Source organism: Gorilla gorilla, chromosome 3 (assembly GCF_029281585.2).
Source record: "Gorilla gorilla gorilla isolate KB3781 chromosome 3, NHGRI_mGorGor1-v2.1_pri, whole genome shotgun sequence".
Taxonomy (NCBI): Eukaryota; Metazoa; Chordata; class Mammalia; order Primates; family Hominidae; genus Gorilla; species Gorilla gorilla.
The window spans coordinates 64,540,182-64,562,957 of record NC_073227.2 but is presented as its reverse complement, the minus strand read 5'-3'; the positions used below and the strand labels follow the sequence as shown (position 1 = coordinate 64,562,957).

The window sequence follows — 22,776 nt, the reverse complement described above, 5'->3', positions numbered from 1 at the left end:
AATCAAAACTAATTCGCAATCTACCCTGCCATTTCTCTATTGCCACTATTCTTTGGTATTAAAATGCACATATATTAACAAAGTACATAGTGATGGGGGTTGTATGAAAGGAGATTAGGTATGTATGAGTGTTTTGTGGTTATTGTCTTAGGTGATGAAAGCTATGTTCCAGTATTATACAGAAAACCAATATTATTCTATGTGCTAAGGTTATTTTGAACCAATGTAAAGTAAATGATATATTTGTATTTACAATATTACATACGATATTACGATATTGTAGTTAGGATATTTACAAGATCTACAAAGTTTCAAACCAATCTATATGTAATGACACAGGGCCTTAAAAATAGAAATGTCTTTGCAACCAATATGTTACATAGGTCAAGAGGTGATTTTATAATTAAGATTATCTGAAGTTCTCAATAAACTGTATTGAACATGGACTGCTAACAGTACACAATTGGTGTCTTATTCTTTTTATAATAATGTTTTTAGTATTCCACTGAAACATGGCCAGTGAATGTGCAATATTCTTAGTTACCATTATGAGGGACTCTGTATATTACAGTCTCTCCACTGTCTCTGCTGTTAGCTGGAAAAATGCTGGGAGCAAAGGCAGCTACTATCAACAGGGAGCCATATTAATTATTTGAAATGTGCCTCATAAGAGGAATCAGCAGAGTTTATTACAAGTCGAATATTACTTGAAATGGGAAGGTTACTCCAACTGTTATCATAATCTATGTATCATTAACTTTCCTTGTTTAGGAAAAGAGATTAACAACCCTGTAAATTGCTGTAGTAAATGTGTGAAATATATAACTGCATATTCCCATTGTAGAAAGAAAGTAGTGGGTCCTCCACTCCCACTCAAACCTTCTGTATATAAAGTACCTTTAGAAATTGAACTGTGTAATTATGCTTTCTTGCCTCAAAATCCTAATTGCTTATTATTATCAGTATACAAACAATGGCTACTTTGAAAATTAGATAATTCTTTTATATTTAAGCTAACAATTTTTCAAATCAGCATCTTGGCCTTAAAATTCACTTTAATGCTTTCATCTCATAAAATAGAAAGTGTATTACAAATTTGTGTGTTAGCTAACAAAATGTTTTGCAAGGAAGACAGAATTAATCCATCTACTTCCCTTTTAAATTGTGGTTAGTTGTTTTTTTCATTAAATACAGTAGGAATACTTTTGTGTTCACGTAGTGGAGGTGAATCTTAAAGGTAAAATATAAATTAATTACAATTGTAAAGTGACCTAAGTAAACATTTCTCAAAGTGTTATCTGTACATTGGGTGCCAGTCTGCAGACTGTTTATTACTGATCTGCATTGAGGTAGGTGCAGAAATTGAGAGAGTTTAGAAATATTTACAGCAAGCTGGGCGCAGTGGCTCAAGTCTGTAATCCCAGCACTTTGGGAGGCCAAGGCGAGTGGATCACAAGGTCAGGAGTTCAAGACCAGCCTGGCCAACATGGTGAAACCCCATCTCTACTACAGATATAAAATATTAGCTGGACGTGGTGGCACACATCTGTAATCCCAGCTACTCAAGAGGCTGAGGCAGGAGAACAGCTTGAACCCGGGAGGCGGAGGTTGCAGTGAGCTGAGATCACGCCACTGCACTGCAGCCTGTGCAATGAGCAAGATTCCATTTCAAAATAAATAAATAAATAAATAAGAAAGAAATATTTACAGCAAATAAATATGCCACTTAGTATTTATTTAATCTAACAACAAAAAATAAGGACTTTTGTTTTATATGTCTTTGCTTTGAGTTTTTTTTCTTATAACTCATTTTTATTGTGTTTTTAAAGTTATCACTCCATAACAAATTTGTAATTTCACAACAACAAAAAAGGAAGAAACATAACTCAGATTGTTGGAAAAGCACTGCTTTAATTGGGTGATGTTTGGATGACACATTGTTTTTATGTTTGGGCAGATATGTCTACACTCTTTAATTTAGGCTATTAATTCAGTTTGGAGTGAAATAGTGTTATATCATAAAAACAATTTAAAAAGGGAAAAGACATACATATGATGTCTTCTTAACAATTTGTTTTGGGTCCACAGGGCAGGCACATCATGGACAAGTTTCATACATTTCTCCACCAATTCACCTTGACTCTGAGCTAGAAAGACCCTCTGTTAAAGGTGAGTTTTTCTTTATATAAAGAAAAAGTAACCCTGCTCATTCTTTGATGAAAGCAATGATGGTTGTACATATGTATTTTGTAATGCAGTGCCTGTTCAAAAAGCAGGGGTAAAATGAAGTATGTGAGTAATCTGGAGATAAGGCAAGTCTCATTTATAAACAAAAATGTGAAATATTTCTCTGAGAAATGTTGGTAAACTAAAATACAATGGCTTCAATAAATCAGTATTTATAGTGATTCAACTAGTGGAGGACTAGTTGAATACCAATTTAGATTTAGAAATTACCAGATAACCATTAACTTTTTTACTGGGACCTTCTTTTTCTACTATCCTATTTTTTTTTTTTTTACATTAAGATGTCTTAATCTAAATCATATTGACAGATTTTTTCCCCTGAAAAGTAATATTTTATTATTATTCTTAAGTTATTTTATATTAACATCATTTAGTTTTTAAAATATGTGTTAAAATTATGTATTTTTAAATTGGTGCCACCTGTTTCAGTTAAAGATTTTTGTAAATAGTCATACAAAATAAAAATTAAAGGTAACATTTACTGTCTCATAATCTAAATACAAATTTAATCCTCCTGCTTTTAAATAAATATTTATCAATGATTTTCAAAATGTTTCCTGTTCTCACAGCTGACATGTGGACATGCTTTTTAATTTTATAAATACCAAATATTCCAAGGTTAACTTTTTGATTTTAAGTAATGCAGTATATTTTCTTACATTTTCAACAGTATTAATTACTTAATAAATTAAAACTCATGAGGTCTGACGTTTCTGAACATGTTTTCTGTATAGGCTATTTCCTCTCCTGGGAGTCTCTTATCCCTTCTTGCCTAATTGATAGGTTTCCACCAACGTTTCAAGGCCATCCTCTATATTAGTTTCTCTATTAAGTTTTCCCTGACTGTGTGATAGGGTGGACCTATGTGCACGTGTCAGTTTTCCAAATGCCCCCTGTGCTTGCCTCAGCTATTACACACCTAAGACACTGGATTTTATTTTGTGGCATACATGATCCTTTCCCTTATCTGTTTGCTCTGTGAGGGCACAGAATGTCCTATTTATTATTTTTCCCTGAGCCATCGGGTCTGCGCTTGGCACATAATGGAAACTCATACAATGATTTCTAAGGTACTGACAGTGAAGGTGACAGCCTAGATCCTGAAGGATGCATCTGTGCTTTATTAGAGAAAAAGAGAGGAAAAATGATAAGCGAATCCCATGAAAGGGAAGAAAAATGAGATAAAACATAAATATGTGAAGGTATTTTTAAGGAATTGTGCTGGATGCACAGTAAAAGGGGAGCGGTTCTAGAGGAAAAGACTAGAGAGATGTAACGAGGTAGATTGTGATGGATTCTGTATCCCATACCAAGGAGTTTGTGTTTTATCTTGGATAAAAACATGAAATATTTTAAATTATTTTTCCCCAGGTCAGTTGGGTGTTACATCATAACATTATCAGTTCAAGATATGAGAAACATATTTCTGGTGTTAGTGTAGGTAATAAGCTGATTGGAGAAGAGATTGGCAGAAGGAGGCTTTTCAGCAGTTCAGATAAAAGATGATGGGGAAATTAGGTGTGTGTCCTGGCAATGTGAGGATCTGACAAGTTATTTTGAAGAGACATGACATTTCAATGAATAGATACAGGGAAAGGGACAGAAATGCCTCTGAGGTTTCTGTATTGATTAACTGCTTGGATGCTACTTGGTTTGAATGTTTGTATCCCTGCCAAAATTCATATTGAAACTTAATCATCAGTGCAACTGCATTAGTATTAAGAGGTGGACATTTAGGAGATGATTACGCCATAAGGCCACCGACCTAATGAATGGATTGATGACCTTATAAAAGGGCTGGAGGAAACTAGGTAGGTCCTTTTTGCTCTTATGCCTTTTGCAATGTGAGGACACAGCAGGAGGTGCCATCTTGGAAACAGAGAGCAGCCCTCACCAGACACTGAATCTGCCAGCCCCTGACGATGGGCTTCTCAGCCTCCAGAACTGTGAGAAAACAAACTTCCATTCTTTATAAATTACCCCATCACAAGTATTTTGTTATAGCATCACAAACGGACTGAGATGGATGCTTATGACATAATTGTTCATCATGAGAAGTAAATATGAATTATAAATCAATGCATTGCTTTAGACACATTAATTCATAGTAGAAGATTCCTACTAAACTTGAAAGATAGAGTCCTACTAATGTGAGTTGGTGACTTCGGTAGAATTCAGTTCCTTATACAAGATCCCAATATGATTTGAAAAAGAGTACTACTTTAGGGTCATGGATAAGACAGTATAGTGATCTACTCCAAAACTTAGTGACTTAAAACAAGATATTTATTATAGTTTTGAGAGTTAGCCGATGTCCACTGACTTAGCTGGGGCTGAATGTTTTATAGTTAACAGGCTGGTTAGTTTTGCAGAGGAGGGGACTCACTCACGTTTTTGAAAATTGCCCTGATGTCTCTAGGGTGATGGTCACATGTCTCTCTCTTTATTCAGCAGGTTACTGCCATGTTTGCTGATGTCCCATTAGCCAAAGCAAGTCACAAAGCAAATTCAATTTAAGAGAGCAGAAATAGATTATATCCCTTGATTGAGGAGCCACACTTCAAAGGACCATGAATATAAGAAGAAGAGGAATTAGAACAATTTATAAACTACCATAGGTAGTCATATAAAAAGTAAAATAAATGTAAAATCAAACGACAAAAAAACTGACTGACAAAGGGATTTGGAAGCCAATAAATGGCCAGGCAAGGGGCTCATCAGTTTGTAGTTCCAAGTGACCTGTCTGGAACAGCTGCTGTGGGGATGCCAGCTGCAGCAGGGGAGGCATGCCTGGGGCTGCATGCTCTGCTGAGCCGGCAGGGGCCAGGAACAGGCACCCCCTACCAAGTTAAAGGGACAGCTTTCTAGTAGCAGCTCTGGACCCAGCCATCCCTGAGCTCTCAGGGACCCAGGAAGCCACCACTGCCACTGCAGGCTCAGAAATACCTGATCCTGCTCCCTGACCTCTCCCTGCTCCTGGTGCCCACTCCAATTTTGGAGCAAAGTTGAAGCCAAGCATGGGCATTGTTGCAACCTGACTGGGTGTGCATGTGCTTGGGGTTGTGCTGACATCCCAGCCCCACTCCACCACCTTGACACTCTCTGAAACTTTGAACACTGACAAGCTTAGGGATGGAAGCCCAGGTTTGGGGGGCTGAAGGTAGCTTGGCACAGGTCTGCAGATCCCCCCCCACCCCACCAAGGCATGAAAAGCCTGGGCACCATGAATGGCATGTTGAAGGCAGGAGGCAGACAGGTTTCTGGGCTGAAAGGGCCGGGTGTCCGGTTTAAACCCCACTTTCAAGGCAGGGATGGCCTGAAGCCTGTGGGTTGGGCTGCCAGTTCTGGATGGAGTCTGTGGCCTGGATTGAGAACTTATGGTCCTTTTGTTCAAGCCCTCCCATGGCTGCCCATGGACCAGTTGGCATGCACTTCCACCCTTCTGAGCCCATAAAAACCCCAGACTCAGCCATACTTGAACAGACGTTGGGATGACCTGCCTGCAGAAGGGAGCTACCCACTGCCAGTCTCCTCTCCACTGAGAGCTGAACACTCATCAGGATGACCTGCCTGTGGAGAGAAGCTACCCACTTCAGGTCTCCTGAGAGCCATTCTGTCCTTCAATGAAGCTCCTGTCCACCTTACTCACTGTGTTACTTTGCTCTCCCTCTGCCAATAAAGGCATACCTGAGACTGGGTAATTTATAAAAGAAAGGAGGTTTAATGGACTCACACTTCCACATGGCTGCGGAGGGCTCACAATCATGGTAGAAGGTGAAAGGCATATCTTATGTGGTGGCAGACAAGAGACAATGCAAGACCCAAGCAAAAAGGGAAACTCCTTATAAAATCATCAGATCTCATGAGACTTATTCACTACCATGAGAGCAGTACGGGGGAAACTGCCCCCATGATTCAATTATTTCCCACCGGGTCCCTCCCACAACACATGAGAATTATGACAGCTACAATGCAAGATGAGATTTGGGTAGAGACACAGCCAAACCATATCATCCCATCCCAGCCCCTCCCAAATCTCATGTGCTCACATTTCAAAACCAATCGTGCCTTTCCAACAGTTCCCCTAAAGTCTTAACTCATTTTAGCATTAACTAAAAAGTCCACAGTCCAAACTCTTATCTGAGACAAGGCAAGTCCCTTCTGCCTATGAGCCTGTAAAATCAAAAGCAAGTTAGTTACTTACTGGATATAATGGGGGTAGAGGCAGTAGATAAGTACAGCCATTCCAAATGGAAGAAACTGGCCAAAATGAAGGGGCTGCAACCACCATGCAGGTCCAAAATTCAATCGGGTAGTCATTAAACCTTAAAGTTCCAAAATGATCTCCTTTGCCTCCATGTCTCACATCCAGGTTACACTGATGCAAGAGGTGGGTTGTCATGGTCTTGGGCAGCTCCACCCCTGTGACTTTGCAGGGCACAGCCCTTTATGAGCTGGCACTGAGCGTCTGCAGCTTTTCCAGGTGCATGGTGCAAGCCATCAGTGGACCTACCATTCTGTGGTCTGGAGGACAACACTGTGGAGCTGTAACACAAACAGGGCTGAAGGGGGATGGTGCTAAAATATTCATAAGAAATCTGGCCCCATGGTTCAGTCACCTCCCACTAGGCCCCACCTCCAACATTAGGGATTACAATTTGACAGGAGATTTAGGCAAGGACACAGATCCCAACCATATCAACCAAAATCCAACAGTCATTTCTGCTTGATATCTACCTCAAATTGTGCTCTCTACCTTAAAATCGTTGTCCTGATAGATTCTACTTCTTATTCGATTTAGGAGGAATTATATAAATTCCTCTGCATGCACAGATCAGACTGTCCTAAATTGTTCTGTGATTAATTGTTCAATCCAATTGCAGTTATAATCACTAGCTCATGTGACCCTGCCCTGCAATTTTCAAAATAAAAGTAAAATTAATTAGACAAATAAAGAGATTTGTACAAATTACCAAAATAACAATGCAAAAACTCTTATTCATTTTTCTTAAGACTATCTTATATTTAAACACAAATATTAGAAATGAGATAGAGTTGGTATAATAATATCATTAGCTTGGAACTATAAAATATTTCCTTTCAACTATAACCCCTCATCTTAATTTATAATTTAAAAATATACTGTACACTATTGTTGATATGTATATGCATTCAAATTATACATGCAAAATGTACATACATCTCTATATCTGCTCATCTGTTGACAAGGGACATGGGAGAGAGAGGAGGAAGAGAGCGAGTTTCTCTTGTATGTTATGGGTTTTTATTTGAATGTAAAAAATATGACAAATTACGCTCTTTAAATAATTGAAATTCTATCTCCAGTAATTTTTTTTGTGAGATTATATAGCAATATCCTTTGAATTGCCTATAAACTAACACTAGCTAACCATCTTACCTTTTCTTTTTCTATTTTTCTACTGTAATTTCATACGTATTGAAAATATGAGCAACATCTCTAGGTTTTCCCCTTACTCCATTCACCCATGACTCTCTACATCTTTTTCTTTCTCTTCCTGAAGCAATTTCACCAGTCTACATATATGTTAATGTTTCAGGAATTATTGCTTTATGTATTAATTCCTTTTATAGTTTATGGACTTGACTATATTCCTATAGGAAAATCATACTTAATTTTCTGTTATTCATCAGTCTAGCAATATGAAACAAAAACATTTAAAATATATTAACATAGTCATAAATATTAGCAGAGGAAACTCAATCTAACAATATGAACTCAATCTAAAAATAACACAGAAGACTGCTTCAGATACTTTGCCATTTTATTCTTTTGTCATATGAAATATCTTGGATTACTTGATACTTACTTTTTATAATAGTGATTGTGCTTTGAGTGTTTGAGACAATGAAGTAATTATTGGTAACTTTGAAACTGAGTTTTAAAACTCTATTTTGAAAATTATATACATATATAAAATCACATTCTAACCGCCTTCTTCCCCCTCACCTGTGAATCATTTTAGTTTTAATCCATGGGTCACCATTCTACCTCCTTTCAATTTGCTTGATTTATTCGACTTTCACTTTCATATTTTTAGGGAAAAAGTATTTTGTGTTATTGTTACATTTGTTTACCATAGTCACAGTGTGTTTCTTTTCTGATAGTGTTCATTTGAATTATGTTCAACCTGCTCTTAGTAATCAAAAGGAAAATATAGTAACAAGTTACAAAATACCTTTGAATAAAATGTTGTATTCTCTGCAGTTGCAAAGTAGCCACTGAATTTATATACTAACGAGCAAAGTTGAGAGATTCTGTTCTTTAAATCTAATGTGTTCGTACATGGCATTTGGTCGCATAATTTATGGCTGTGATGGCTTTATGTGCATTCTTCAATTTACAGATTTTATTACTGAATAGGGGTGTAAATTCCAATAGTTTACTAGTGCATTAAAGTCACAATACATTACAAGGTAATTAACTAGAGCTGCCACTATAAATAGAAAAATAGTCACAGCCTTCACTATAAACTACTTAATAAAAATAAGGTTCTGAATCAGCATTCAGCATTATAGTAATTCTTCTTGCCATACGTCTCATTAATCAGGACTTTCTAAAAAGCTTCATCTCAAAGCACTATTATTTTTAAAACTTTCATTATTAAAACAAGTTTGTTATAATTTTGTAGTTAATTTAATGGGATTGATTATATACTTCTGTACGCAAGTAAGCTCTACATGATTTTGAGGCATAAACTGGAAATGAAAGAAATACTACTTCGGTGATTTTATGGCAGATTTGTAAATAAGTACATGAGAGTTCTTAGCAGGACTCATTAAAAGTTAGAGTTCTGAAGGTCATATGTCCCCACCAACTCTCCTTTCTCCCAACCGTTATTTTGGCTCCTGACTACTCACATGCAAAATGCCATACCCCAGAATCAAGTCTTAATATATTACAGACGGAGTCACTCAATGAAGGTGGTTGGGTGGGAATTTGTGTTAAAGGTAAATCAGAATCCTAAGCAGAGGCATATATTATTTGAGGTTTACATATACCAGTTGGGACACATCCTTCAGTTGAGACTTTGTTGTTTTTATTTTGTGTTTGTCTGTTTCATTGTTTTCCTGTACAGTTTGGTGACAGCCTTAGCAGTCCATTGTAGAATCCATTATAGAAATTCTTCACAGCATCACTAACAATTGAAGTTAGACAAATTCCTGCCAATTACCAAAAAAAAAAAAAAGACATTAACTTCTAAAAAATGCCCTCCTAATGTCATACTAATGATGCTATTTTGAATATTTTGCTATATAAAAATTGACAATTATTGAATATATTCCACCTTCCAATATAGTGAACTGCTTTTTATTTATTTACTTATTTATTTATTTATTTATTTATTTATTTATTTATTTATTTTTTGAGACAGAGTTTTGCTCTTGTTGCCCAGCCTGGAGTGCGATGGCTTGATCTCGGCTCACCACAACCTCTGCCTCCCGGGTTCAAGTGATTCTCCTTCCTCAGCCTCCCGAGTAGCTGGGATTACAGGCATGCACCACCATGCCTAGCTAATTACTACTTTTTATAAATCTAGTGAATTTTGTTGAGTTTTTTTATAGGTAGTGTCTTAATAAGAAGTCTAATATTGGATACTAATTTATACATTTGCAAACTGTTGACAGTTATGATGTATACTCTGAGACAAAGCTAATTTTTCACATTTGAAAAATTACAATTATTTTTACCTTTTTTCCCTCAAATAAACCAAGTAATATAAATATGGTTCAACTGACACATAATCAATGAACTAGAGTAATGCCAGGCATTAAGTTTCATGTGCAAATTGAATTATATTCAGCAAATCCACTCAGTGAAAATATTTTTTAAAGTTCAAAATAAGCAGATGGTTCTGCCTAGTGCATCTATATTAGAAATAGGCTGTAGCCAAAGATTTACTATTACAAATTGGAGACATTAACACCTGCTATTATCTAGTTAAGTATAAAAACAGTTGAAATTAACTAAAATAAAATAGGAATGTCACATCTGGCATTCTCCTTGAAGAGTCTGCAGGCCAGTTCTCTAATATTCTATGATGATGCTTTTCTAACTTATCTGATTAGCAGACATTACAGGGGGAGGGAACATAAATTCCCTAGTTTTACCTACTCTTATCCCAATAGAATACAAACGAAACTTGCATATAACGGAGTTCTTTGATTGCATTAAATTAAAACTCTTTTCCTGTGTTCCTATGCTTGTAAAGCCAAACATTTTTATTATTATTTAGAGTATACTGTGAACACCTAGAAGATACAGGCAGAGAGTATAGCTTGTTAATATTAACGGTAAAGACAATTCCCATTAAAGTATGTACCTTGTATCAAACACAGAAAAATATATTTCATACACATTGTCTCAATTAGTCTCACAAGGATCCTATTACTTTTTTATTCAGACTTAATTATCATGATTATCATATCTCTAGGTTCCTGCATGATACCATAATACTTTATAATACTAATAGAATGTGTTGACTTTAATTAAAATTATATTCTAAACTTAATGCTAAAATGTATTTGTTATTCAGTATTGTCAGGAATAAGTATGAGGGTTTTGCAAACCTGTAACATAGTTTCCAATTATAGGTTTTTGTTTAAAAGCTAACATTTATAATTTGAAATAATTTAGCATACTCTTTCTGCCCCTTGTGGTCTATAATTCATATACTGAGAATAATTATCCCAGAGAGTAGAATGATCTGGTAGTTTTTCATATTTGGTTGTTAGTCAGCTTGTCCTGGTGGTCTCTAAAGGAGCCAATTGAGAAGGGAAAAAGAATTTGTTCAAATTCTCTTTCCATGCTGGCTGATGGAATGGTATTCTTAGTATTCAAAGGGTGTTAAATAAAGGCTTGGTACTGTCATGCTCTGAACATTCTTCTTCAGGTTTGATGTGACTGGTTGCAGATCCAGTGATAATGATGCTCACATTGAATACAGTGGCTCCCCGATGTTGATTCTCCCCTTGATCACTGTTCCAGAGAAGAGAAATCACTGTTCCAGAGAAAAGAAAGTCACCGGGATTAGTATGTCTCTAAGTAGCTATGATCAGGCTCAGTTCTCTCAACTTCACCTCTCCCCAATTCCCATGCGGAGATTCCTGTGTTCTCTCTTCTGAGGTTATTCACTGGCCCAGCTTCCCTAAGATTGCTACTATAGGTTCCAGGGCTTATTTCTCATTGTCTTACTTTGTTTTTAGTCTCTTTCAGAAAAGTGGTGGTATAGCTGTGTTTTTTTGTTCTGAAAAAATATGTTTAATGTCTAAATATCACAAGTTTTGACAGAGGTATTGCTAGTCAGTAATGACAATGATAATAGCTAACATTTACTATGCAAATTAACTGTGAAATCATGTGTTTGATCTAATATAATTCATATGACTCCCTCTCTTATAATTCCTTCCCGAAGAGAGGTAATCATACTATTCTTTAGGATTTTCCATAGATGTCACCTTTTTGAGTGGTATTAACATTTATTTGTTCCCAGCTCTATTCTAAGCACTCGACATGGATTATTATTTCATTAATCTCCCAAATATCATGAAGTAGGTAGACAATTATTATTGTCTCTTTTGTGAATGAGAAAACTGAGACATAGAGAAGTTGTTTAACTTTATAAAGGTAAGACAGATAATACTAAGCCTTGGAGCCAGGATTCAAACCTAGGTATTAAAAAAAATCTGATATGGCAGTTTTTCATGTATATGAAAGGAACTATGACTTAGTGCCCAGTCCTATACACTGTACTAAGTAATCCATAGGCTGGGCACGGTGGCTAACACCTGTAATCCCAGCTCTTTGAGAGGATGAGGGGGGTGGTTCACGAGGTCAGGAGATCAAGACCATCCTAGCTAACATGGTGAAACCCTGTCTCTACTAAAAATACAAAAAATTAGCTGGGCGTGGTGGCACGCACCTGTAGTCCCAGCTACTTGGGGAGGCTGAGGCAGGAGAATTGCTTGAACCTGGGAGGCGGAGGTTGCAGTGAGCCCAGATCGTACCACTGTACTCAAGTCTGGGTGACAGAGTGAGAATCCGTCTCAAAAAAAAAATAATCTTTAATGAAACATTATCAGCAAGGAGTGGGAGGATCTGACTATCCATAGTATAGTATTTTTAAGAAAATCTTTCATCATCTTATTTATTCATCTTAAGAATACAATATGACACAAGTAGTTTGAAGACATATCTACTATTTACTCACCAAGTGACAAATAATTTTTTGTGTGCTTGTTGTTTTCTTTAAAACATCTTTGTTCTAGTGCCACCCTTTACCTTTTACTGTTTTCATAAACATGTACTGCTTCTCTCAGAAAACATATCTAAAATCATACTGCAAAAAGAGGTCAGGCATTCTAATGATGTATTACAAATTGTGTACAAGTTAATGTACTAAATCTTGTAAAATATTAAAATGTAATCTTTGATAAAATATCCTATTTTTTAATGTTTTCAATATTCTCTTCCCCAAAATGGTTAATGTTTATGTAATCACCAGAAAATAGTTTTATACCAGTATAGTAAAAATTAATTGCCTTACTGCCTGGAGCAGACAGCTGGCTGGTAGTTGTGTTGGCTGTTACCACCAAAGCCTGAGGGGGTGAAGTAAGAGGTCTGCCTTGACCTCCAAATGTAACAGTCTGCTCAACCCCACCTGCTGCATATCCACAGCTGCAAGGTTCCAAATTATTTGGCATACTCAACATAACACATGCACACATGCACACACACACGCCACTCAGGAGAATCTTCTTGAATATAACAATTCCTACTTGACAATAGATGTAGAAGATATGTATGATAAAAATTATATTCGGTAATCCTTGCATTTTAAATTTTACTCTTAGAGTTAATTGCCTGCATTTAAAGATCTTCTTTTTTGAGATCTTTTAGTAGGGGTTGGAATTGTTATACATACAACATCAGCCTACATAGTACCACTTGGAGAATGAGAATCTTTTCTCCTTAGCTGCTAAAAGGCATATGCTTCTTAGCATCAACACTAAGAAGCACTTGGCTCTCTCAATGCCAAGAAGCACTTTTCTCTTTGCTAGTGATAGCTCTGGGTCCAGCAATTATTTCCATTTTTTAAGACTGCAGCAAAAAACAATATGCCTCGCTGTTAAATGTGGCATCAGAACATCCTAGGTGGAGTCAAATGTAAGTACACAGCATGAATACCAATGCCTGCATTTAATCCTGATATCCCACCTTGCAGAGTATGTGGCCATGGACAAAACCATTGCCACAGTGCCTCAGATTTTCCAACAAATCTCCTTCCCAAGATTAAGTATCAAATATTGGTATGATATTATATGTGAAAATGCTTTATAACCTAAAGAATGCTATACAAATATTGGTTAATTTAATTTAGCAGCAATACTCTATTGCTGTAGTCAAAAGCTTAGTATATCTCACATATAGTAAGATCAAATAAAAAAGTTCTCAACAGAGTTTTCAATATTTTTATCCTCCTTAAATCCTATTGGTTTAATTATGATACTGTTTTAATTTTATATAAAAACATATTTGAGTTGCGAATGGCTATATACTAAAAATCTCAAATATATGTAAAATAATTTATTACAGTCTTATGTAAAACTACACATGAGTTTTTCTCTGTGTTCTTCCTAAGGGCTCCAACTGTCCTTCAGTATTCAACAAATATTTTTTACGCAGTTGCATCTTATGCATGGGTTAAATTCTGAAATTATAGGGTAAAGCTAAACAAAAAAAGATCTTGAAAAATTTCTTAAATTATTCATGACATGTGGTCCAATAGTGAGTTATTCCTTAATATCAGAAAATGTGAATTTAAAAATGTCATAAAATTGCTCCGAGGTGTCTAGATACCTATGTGATGAGGGGTGTAGGGAGACACAGACAGCATTGAAGGAACCTGATCACTGCTCCTCAGTCCCTTGGGCTGTGTGCTCACTGAGTAAAATGGCAAATAGAATCATTTCTCAAACTCTCTTTAAATGCATACAGTTGAATGTAAATCAAATTAATTTTTGATGTGACGGTACAATAGTGAATGCCTAGGAGAGAAAAGATTTTTGCCCTCATGGACTTTACCTTGTAGTGGGAGATTTGGACAATAAAAAAATTATTGATTAAACAGTCAAGATTATAAATTGATTATTATTATAGCCATAAAAGACATATAAGATGGTTAGTCAAAGGAAGCCACTCTAGGGAGGTGACCATTGAGCTGAAGCATGAAGAATGAAAGTGAGTTGGCCATTATTACAGTTGAATGGTGTGTTCAAAGGCCCTGAAGTAGGAAATTTATAGTATGTTAACTAATTTACTCACTAAGCAAAGACTAATCAAGGCCTCCTATTTGCCAGGCATTTGTGGGACTGAGCAGTTTACAAATCTGTCAAGATTTCTATTCTCATGGAGTATACATTCTAGACAAAGGAAAGTATAAATAAACAAAAAAGTAAACAAATAAACGGATAAGCTAATTTCTAGAATATAATAAGAGGAGAGAGTAGGGATATAGGCAGAGGATGTAGGTGGGACCTAAATCATACCACAATCATGCAGGGTCTTGTAAGACGTGAAGGAAGTTATGGTCTTATTTTAAAAGCTGTGAATAACTCTGAAGGGTTTTTACATAGAGTACTACATACTATGGTTTCAATTTTTAAAAATGACTCTAGCTACAGGGTGGAGAATGACTTAGAGAGAGGTAAATCCAATCATATTGGTGTGGCCTTTCCTTAAAATTTTATTACAGGGTTGGGGGAGAGGAGAGGGATAGCATTAGGAGATATACCTAATGTAAATGATGAGTTAATGGGTGCAGCGCACCAACATGGCACATGTATACATATGTAACAAGCCTGCACGTTGTGCACATGTACCCTAGAACTTAAAGTATAATAATAAAAAAAAAGTATTACAGAATTCCCTCCTGCCCCTTCTGTTCTCCGAAGATTCCGTTTCCTTCTTTCCCTTCCATTTCCCACACTAGTTGTAGTCCCGTGGGCAAAATGGGTTCACTTTTCTGATCAGATGTAGCAGAATAGTTTAGAAACAGGCATATTCGAATTGCAGGACTAAATTCTGAGTCTCTAAGAGCAGCATCTCAAGGAACACATGCCTGGATTCCAATAAATACCCTGGGGTTAAAGCCTTTGCTAAGCATAAGAGCATTAACTGCTAACGGATGACCAATGAAAAGACCGCATTTGCTGTGCCCACACAATCAGATTCTCATGCTGAATATTGATTCTGTTAAATCACGAATAGTGTTAGGCTTTTGACTGGTGATTGTGAATTCTGTTAATCTATTGCCAAGGTTAGTCTGTATTGCTTCTAGTACTCAGTAGGGCTTCAGTGTGAACAACTGATGTGGGGCAGAGTGGGAAGAAAGACACTGACAAAAGAAATTATAGCCTAGGTTATAATCGATCTTTGTATACTAAACCTAGCAATTCCGAATATCCTACAGATAGTGGGAAACCACAAAGGACTTCAAGCATAGAAGGCATTAATGCAATTAGTTTGCATAGAAATATTGATTCCAGTGCTTAAGGTGGATTGAGAGCAAAGAGAATTAGTAGAATATTTCATAAAATGCTCTTGAGAGTGCAAACTAAAAGACAGTAGCAATGGAAATAAAGACATGATGGATTCAGAGACTGCAGTTAAAGCATAAATAGACCTCCTTGATTGTTTAGAATTGTTGGACATGTCAAGAGAGAAATTCCTTGATTTCTAATTTAGTTAATTTGGGTGGATTTTGGTACTGTTCTGGAAGACAAGGGCAATTCATGTTCAGACTAAAGATCACCCATTACTGATTCTTTGAAAGTACATGTAGCATGAAACATGATTGCAAAGTGGTTCCTTTCAGTCTATAAAAGATGAAAAAAATAATTTTAGGAGTGTCTGAGACCTTTAGCCTTGTCTAAGTAATTGAATTGGCCCTTTGGTCACTGGGTGGTTAGTTATCTTGAGATGTAATTTATTTAGAAAAGTATTACTAGTGGATTTATGTGATACTGAGTCCGATAAAGATCTTTCCTGGAAGTTGAAAAGCATGCCTGCCAGAATTTATTTAGGTTTTAATAAGTGAATAAATGAAGCCAGGGCTATAGAGTGGGAACCACCTCTGGTCACCAAATGGTCCATGCCTTTTCTTTGTTTCACAAATTTGAATAATTGTAGTTCTTCATTTCAATGTGCCTGTTCATTTAAGAGGGAACCCTTAGGGCATACTTGTTTGTTTGTTAGATAAAACCATCATAAGACACAACACAGAGCATACAGGCTGCAATGCAAGCACATAAAACCTGAGATACCAGATGGAAAATGTCTTAGCCTTGTAGTTCTGATTTGCTAAAATAAAAAAATAAAAAATAAATTAAAAAAAAACGCGGGGTGCGGGGGATGGGGTGGTGGATGTAGGGGCAAACATTTAAATTTTGCTTCTGTTGTTTTCCTCTGTTAATACAGAAATTTGATGTTGGTATCTTACAGAAAATGAGCTTTTAAAAGCAAATCTTCAGAGTTTAAAAATCATCCCATCCTCCTCGCAAAAATCTGCAATATTATTTTTCTTTATAAAATCGACCCAGCTGAAATATTTTCTGATGAGTTTAAATGCATATGAACTAGTGCTCTAGAGACTGTCTTAATTGAGTACTTCGTTTTGTACTTTATTGAAATGTGTACTTTGAAAACATTGGTGAAATTTGCCATTTCCCACCTGGCATCAGCAACAGCTGGAGCCTGGCCCATTTACGATGGCCTACACTCACGCAGTACTAATCTAAAGCAAATGTCATATGAAAAGCTATGTCCCTGCCCCTTCTTCTGTTAAACGCATCTAAGACAAAAGTAAGAGCATAATATTTTATTTAAGCTCAGCTATTTTTCTTTTTCTCCTCTTCCCTTACCATTTCTGTTGCTCTAAAACTATTACTCGTGGTCATGCTCTTAACTGAAATATTTGTAGGGAAAAGATTTGTTTTAAATGAGCAGATGGGCCAGACTTAAGACAAGCTGCTATATTAATAAACGTGTGGTACTTTATCAGTAAACGAGCCTATTTTGACGTTTCTTCTGGATGATTTGTATAGCCTATCACTATCACACCTGGTGCAGGGAAAATAAATGGGCACTTAATAGTCAAGCAGTGTGCGAACACCTTCCATTATAACTTCATTATGTCAGATATGATCATCTATTACTGAATGTCAGGCACTTAATTTATGATCAGTTGCCCTATGGAATTAGTGACCAAACAAATGAATAGTCCATTCGTGTAACTTTTGCTGTAAATGTATTTCTCCTAATACCAACCCCCTTTTTTTAAGCACATGGACTTAATCTGATATCCTTTGGGATTTTAAAACATAAGATGTTTTGTTTTATATTTGTGAAATTTGAGAAGTGGGAAAATGTGAATAACATATGATGTAAAATTCCATACTCAATTATGTTAATGCCCGTATCTGTTTAAAATAAGCACAATTCTTTAGTTTCCTTTACCAATGAATTTCAGTTTGATTTTGGTAAAGTGACAATGCTTTTTGGAAAAAAAATAAAACTTCTCCCTAGAGATCTGCTATACAATAATGTGCATATAGTTAATACTGTACTGTACACTTAAAATTAGTTGAGGGTAAATTTCATGTTATGTGTTTTTTACCACTTTTTTTTAAAAAAAGAACTTCTCCATTGGACAATATAAACAGGGTATAGTTAGTTAACTGTGGCACTATCAAAGCCATAGGTACAAAAGACACAGTGAAAAGAGAAGCTTAGGTTTTTGAGAGAGGCACCAGGAGGAATAAAGACAGCCAAGGAACTGGTACTTTGTAGGCTTTAATAATTAATGTTCCTGGCTGGACATGGTGGTTCATGCCTATAATCTCAGCACTTTGGGAGGCCATGGCAGGAGGATCTCTTGAGACCAGGAGTTTGAGATTGGCCAGGGCAACATAACAAGACTCCCATCTCTACAAAAAAAAATTTTTTTTTTTTTTTTTGAGACAGATTCTACTCTGGCACCCAGGCTTGAGTGTGGTGGCACCATCATGGCTCACTGCAGACTTGACCTTCCAGGTTCAAGCAATCCTCCTACCTCCACCTCCCAAGCTAGGACTACAAGCACATGTGCCATCATGCCCAGCTAATTTTTCTTTTTTTGTAGAGGCAGGGTTTTGCCATGTTGTCCAGGCTTCTACAAAAATTTCTTTAAAATTAGCCTAGCTACTCAGGAGGCTAAGGCAGAAGGATTGCTTGAGCTCAGGAAGGTGAGCTGCAGTGAGCTAACTCCACAACTCTACACTCCAGCCTAGGCAACAGAGTGAGATGAGATCTTCTCTCTAAACAAACAAACAAACAAAACAAACAGACAAAAAAGAAGTAATGTTCCCTGCTGGCATCTGCAGAACCTTTTTACCCTCTTCTTTGGACATAACAACGTGCCATCAGAACTCCACCATGTCTATATTGAAGATCATTATTAGAGAAATCCTTAGACTCTCAATTGAAGTTACTATCTATGAAAAGATTCTTTCAGAGATGTCTAGCCTATTTTCTAATGAGGACCTTAGAACTGGGGCAGTGATAAGACCAACTGTAGGGGAAAGAAGTCTCAAAGCCTGTTTAAGAATCAATTAAACTATTTGACCAGCCAGATTAGTAAGAAACTGAATGCTACAGAATAGGAAAATATTAACAAACTGTTAATAGAGAAGGATGGTATGAGAATGAATCTACAATAGACATATTAGAATTGTCTTAAGCTATTTGAAGGGCTAGAGATGCCAAAAAGGAGATCGTGTCTGTGTCATAATATTATTGACCTAGCTTTATTCCTCCTAGTTCTAGCTTTATTATTTTGTTTTATTTTATTATTTTATTTTTTGAGACAGTCTTGCTGTGTGCCCAGGCTGGAGTGCAGTGGCACCATCTTGGTTCACTGCAACCTCTGCCTCCTGGGTTCAAGCAATCCTGGTGCCTCAGCCACCCAAATAGCTGGGATTACAGGCGCCCGCCACCACACCCGGCTAATTTTTGTATTTCTAGTAGAGACAGGATTTCACCGTGTTGGCCAGGCTGGTCTCAAATGCCTGACCTCAAGTGATCCACCCACCTCTGCCTCCCAAAGTGCTGGGATTACAGGCGTGAGCCACCACACCCGGCCTAGCTTTGTCATTTTAAATAACAATTAAGAGAGGGAGAATTGTGATTCTGACAACTTTCATAGTATCATTTTCATGACTGATGGCACTCATACTGGAAACAAGGTGATAGAAAGTCATTAACTTCTCTGCCAGGCCTATAGGCTTAAAGAAACCGTGCATTTTGGAGATGTCTTCAACAGCTAAAAAACGTCATGAAGGTGAAGAAAGGAAAAGATGCTAAGTGGGGGATAACCAGGAGTGAAGCAGGGGAGGTGGGGTAGGTATTCCTAACATTCTAAATTTAAAAGCCCTGGTACTGTGAAAGAATGCAATTTCAATGTCTGGCCACACCAATGCATTTATAACTGGCATGGACTGCCTCTGAGATTTACTCCCAGTGGACACTAGTCGTCAATAGATGCATTAGTCTCTAGACTATCCCTTTGACATAAATGGCTGGAAAGTTCATTAAGGTATCCAGGTTATGGGGGAAGATACTTTAATAGCCAACTCAAATAAAATTGTTAAGGTTTAGTAGGTGAAACCTCATGCTAAGGTGACCTAGCATGGCTCTGGCTGAGACTGTTTAGGGGGTGCAAGCTTCCCAAAAGAACTGATCAAGACTGCTGTCTTTTACATATCTTAACCTTCAGGCAAGTATAACCAGAATGAAGGGGTAGCTGGCAGCAAGTCTCCGCTGGCTGGCAAAAAAAAATCTAAAGCCTGCAGATTAAGCTTCATATAGAAGAGCCCTGAGCCAGTTCAAGCCCTAGACACCTGAGTAGACCTCAGAGCCTGTTCTAAACCACCAGATGCATTTGGCAGTGTAGGGGCCAAGGGAAAGCATTCTTTCTGCCCTCTAATGTTCACTGAACATGAAATGACAAAAGGAGAAAAGGACATACAAGATTTATTTAATGCACATATGGACTTAGGAGCCATATACAATGTATGAGACTTGAAGAGGGGCCAAGCAGTTTAGGCTTTAATACTCTCTTCAGAGGCAAGAGATGTGTGGGCCTGGCAGGCAAACATTAATTTGTAAATGATTCTCTTAGGACAAAGGATGGGACCTACAGGTTATGACTTATTGTGCAGATGAAGTCTCCCAGGTAATCTCTTGGAGCTGTCCTCAGGACAACAGATGAAAGTCGATCTGTGTCAGTCTTTTTTCCAGTGTTTATTTTTCCTGGATATTTGTTGAGATTCCTAGGGAGGGGAGTCTTAATACAATTGCATTTCTATTAGAAAGAAGCTTTCTTAGTCAGAAAAGGAAATTCTGCAGAAATCCCTTCCAGTGCTTCCAGAAAGACCATCAGACCTGGCTCTGAGACATTTGAATTTTTAAAGCACTGAGCATGCCAAAGCACCATATTGTGGAATTATTTTCTGTGCCCCAATAGCAGGGACCTCCAATAATCTACTATTCTTTCCTTATCATCTGATATGTATTTTTCTAACAGCTTCACTGGATTGACTATATCAAAAATCTAGCTTAATCATCTGAAACCTTGTTGGAAAATCTGAATATATAATCAATCACTTGACTGGCCTAGAATCTTTGTTTTTTGCTTTCTTTCTCTCTCTGTTTTCTTTTTCTTTTTCTTTTTCTTTTTTTTTTTTTTAAGAGAAGGGGTCTATGTGCAGTGTTCTTATCATAGCTCACTGCACCCTTGAACTCCTGGGCTCAAGCAATCCTCTTACCTCAGCCTCTCGAGTAGCTGGGACTACGGGCATGTTTTTCTCTTCTTTCTGACCATTGAGTTCATGTAGAGCCATGTATAGTTCCTGAAGTGCCTACATGGAAGATTTCGAGGATTTTCGTGGGAAAATAAAACCATTAAGTAATAGTGCCATCTAGAAATTAAAAGAAAAAAGTGTTTATTTGTATTTTTATCTTCAAATTTATTCCATTTTTGCTGGTTGTGCCAAGACTGAATCACAAATTGAAGTGTGTATCATGCTTTATAGGTAGTAGAAAAAATACTGGCTGCACGGAAATTTTATATAAAATAAGGAGCATAGTTCTTGCAAAGACACTTGGTTTATTTTGCATTAAAAAAATGTGTAAAGGTGAACATGTAACCGCCCAATGGGTTCACCTTGCCTGCTGCATAGACATAGCAGATTTATCAAGACAGGGGAATTGCAATAGAGAAAGAGTAATTCACTGAGGGCCAGCTGTGTGGGAGACTGGAGTTTTATTACTCAAATCAGTCTCCCCGAGCATTCGGGGATCAGAGTTTTTAGGACAACTTGGTGGGTAGGAGCCAGGAGTGCTGATTGGTCAGGTCAGAGATAAAATCATAGGGAGTCAAAGCTGTCTTCTGGATTGAGTCAATTCCTGGGTGGGGGCCACAAGATTAGATGAACCAGTTTATCAGTCTGGGTGGTGCCAGCTGATCCATCAAGTGCAGGATCTGCAAAATATCTCAAGTAGTGATTTTAGGAGCGGGTTAGGGAGGGTCAGAATCTTGTAGCCTCCAGCTGCATGACTCCTAAACCACAATTTCTAATCTTGTGGCTAATTTGTTAGTCCTACAAAGGCAAACTAGTCCCCAGGCAAGAAGGGGGTTTGTCTTGGGAAAGATTGTTATTGTCTTTGTTTTAGACTATAAACTAAGTTCTTCCCAAAGTTAGTTCAGCCTATGCCCAGGAGTGAACAGGAGCAGTTTGGAGGATAGAAGCAAGATGGAGTTGATTAGGTCAGATCCCTTTCACTGTCTCAGTCATAATTTTGCAAAGGCAGTTTCTTTTTCTTTTTTTTTTTTTAATTGTACTTTAAGTTTTAGGGTACATGTGCACAACGTGCAGGCTAGTTACATATGTATACATGTGCCATGTTGGTGTGCTGCACCCATTAACTCGTCATTTAACATGTTAATGCTATCCCTCCTCTCTCCCCCCTTCCCCCACCCCATAACAGGCCCTGGTGTGTGATGTTCCCCTTCCTGTGTCCATGTGTTCTCATTGTTCAATTCCCACCTATGAGTGAGAACATGCGGTGTTTGGTTTTTTGTCCTTGCGATAGTTTGCTGAGAATGATAGTTTCCAGCTTCATCCATGTCCCTATAAAGGACATGAACTCATCATTTTTTATGGCTGCATAGTATTCCATGGTGTATGTGCCACATTTTCTTAATCCAATCTATCATTGTTGGACATTTGGGTTGGTTCCAAGTCTTTGCTGTTGTGAATAGTGCCACAATAAACATACGTGTGCATATGTCTTTATAGCAGCATGCTTTATAATCCTTTGGGTATATACACCCAGTAATGGGATGGCCGGGTCAAATGGTATTTCTAGTTCAAGATCCCTGAGGAATCGAA

General features: G+C 37.2%; 1 protein-coding gene across 48 annotated transcripts in view; it reads left to right on the top strand.

Moving 5' to 3' along the window:
- Positions 1 to 22,776, top strand: part of ADGRL3 (adhesion G protein-coupled receptor L3) — an 860,164-nt gene that overhangs the window by 605,466 nt on the left and 231,922 nt on the right. For all 48 annotated transcript variants that reach the window (XM_055385299.2, XM_031010265.3, XM_055385312.2 and 45 more), the window contains one exon: positions 2,089 to 2,169. In XM_055385299.2, coding sequence (XP_055241274.2) covers positions 2,089 to 2,169 — 81 coding nt within the window. The remainder of the gene's footprint in view (positions 1 to 2,088; positions 2,170 to 22,776) is intronic.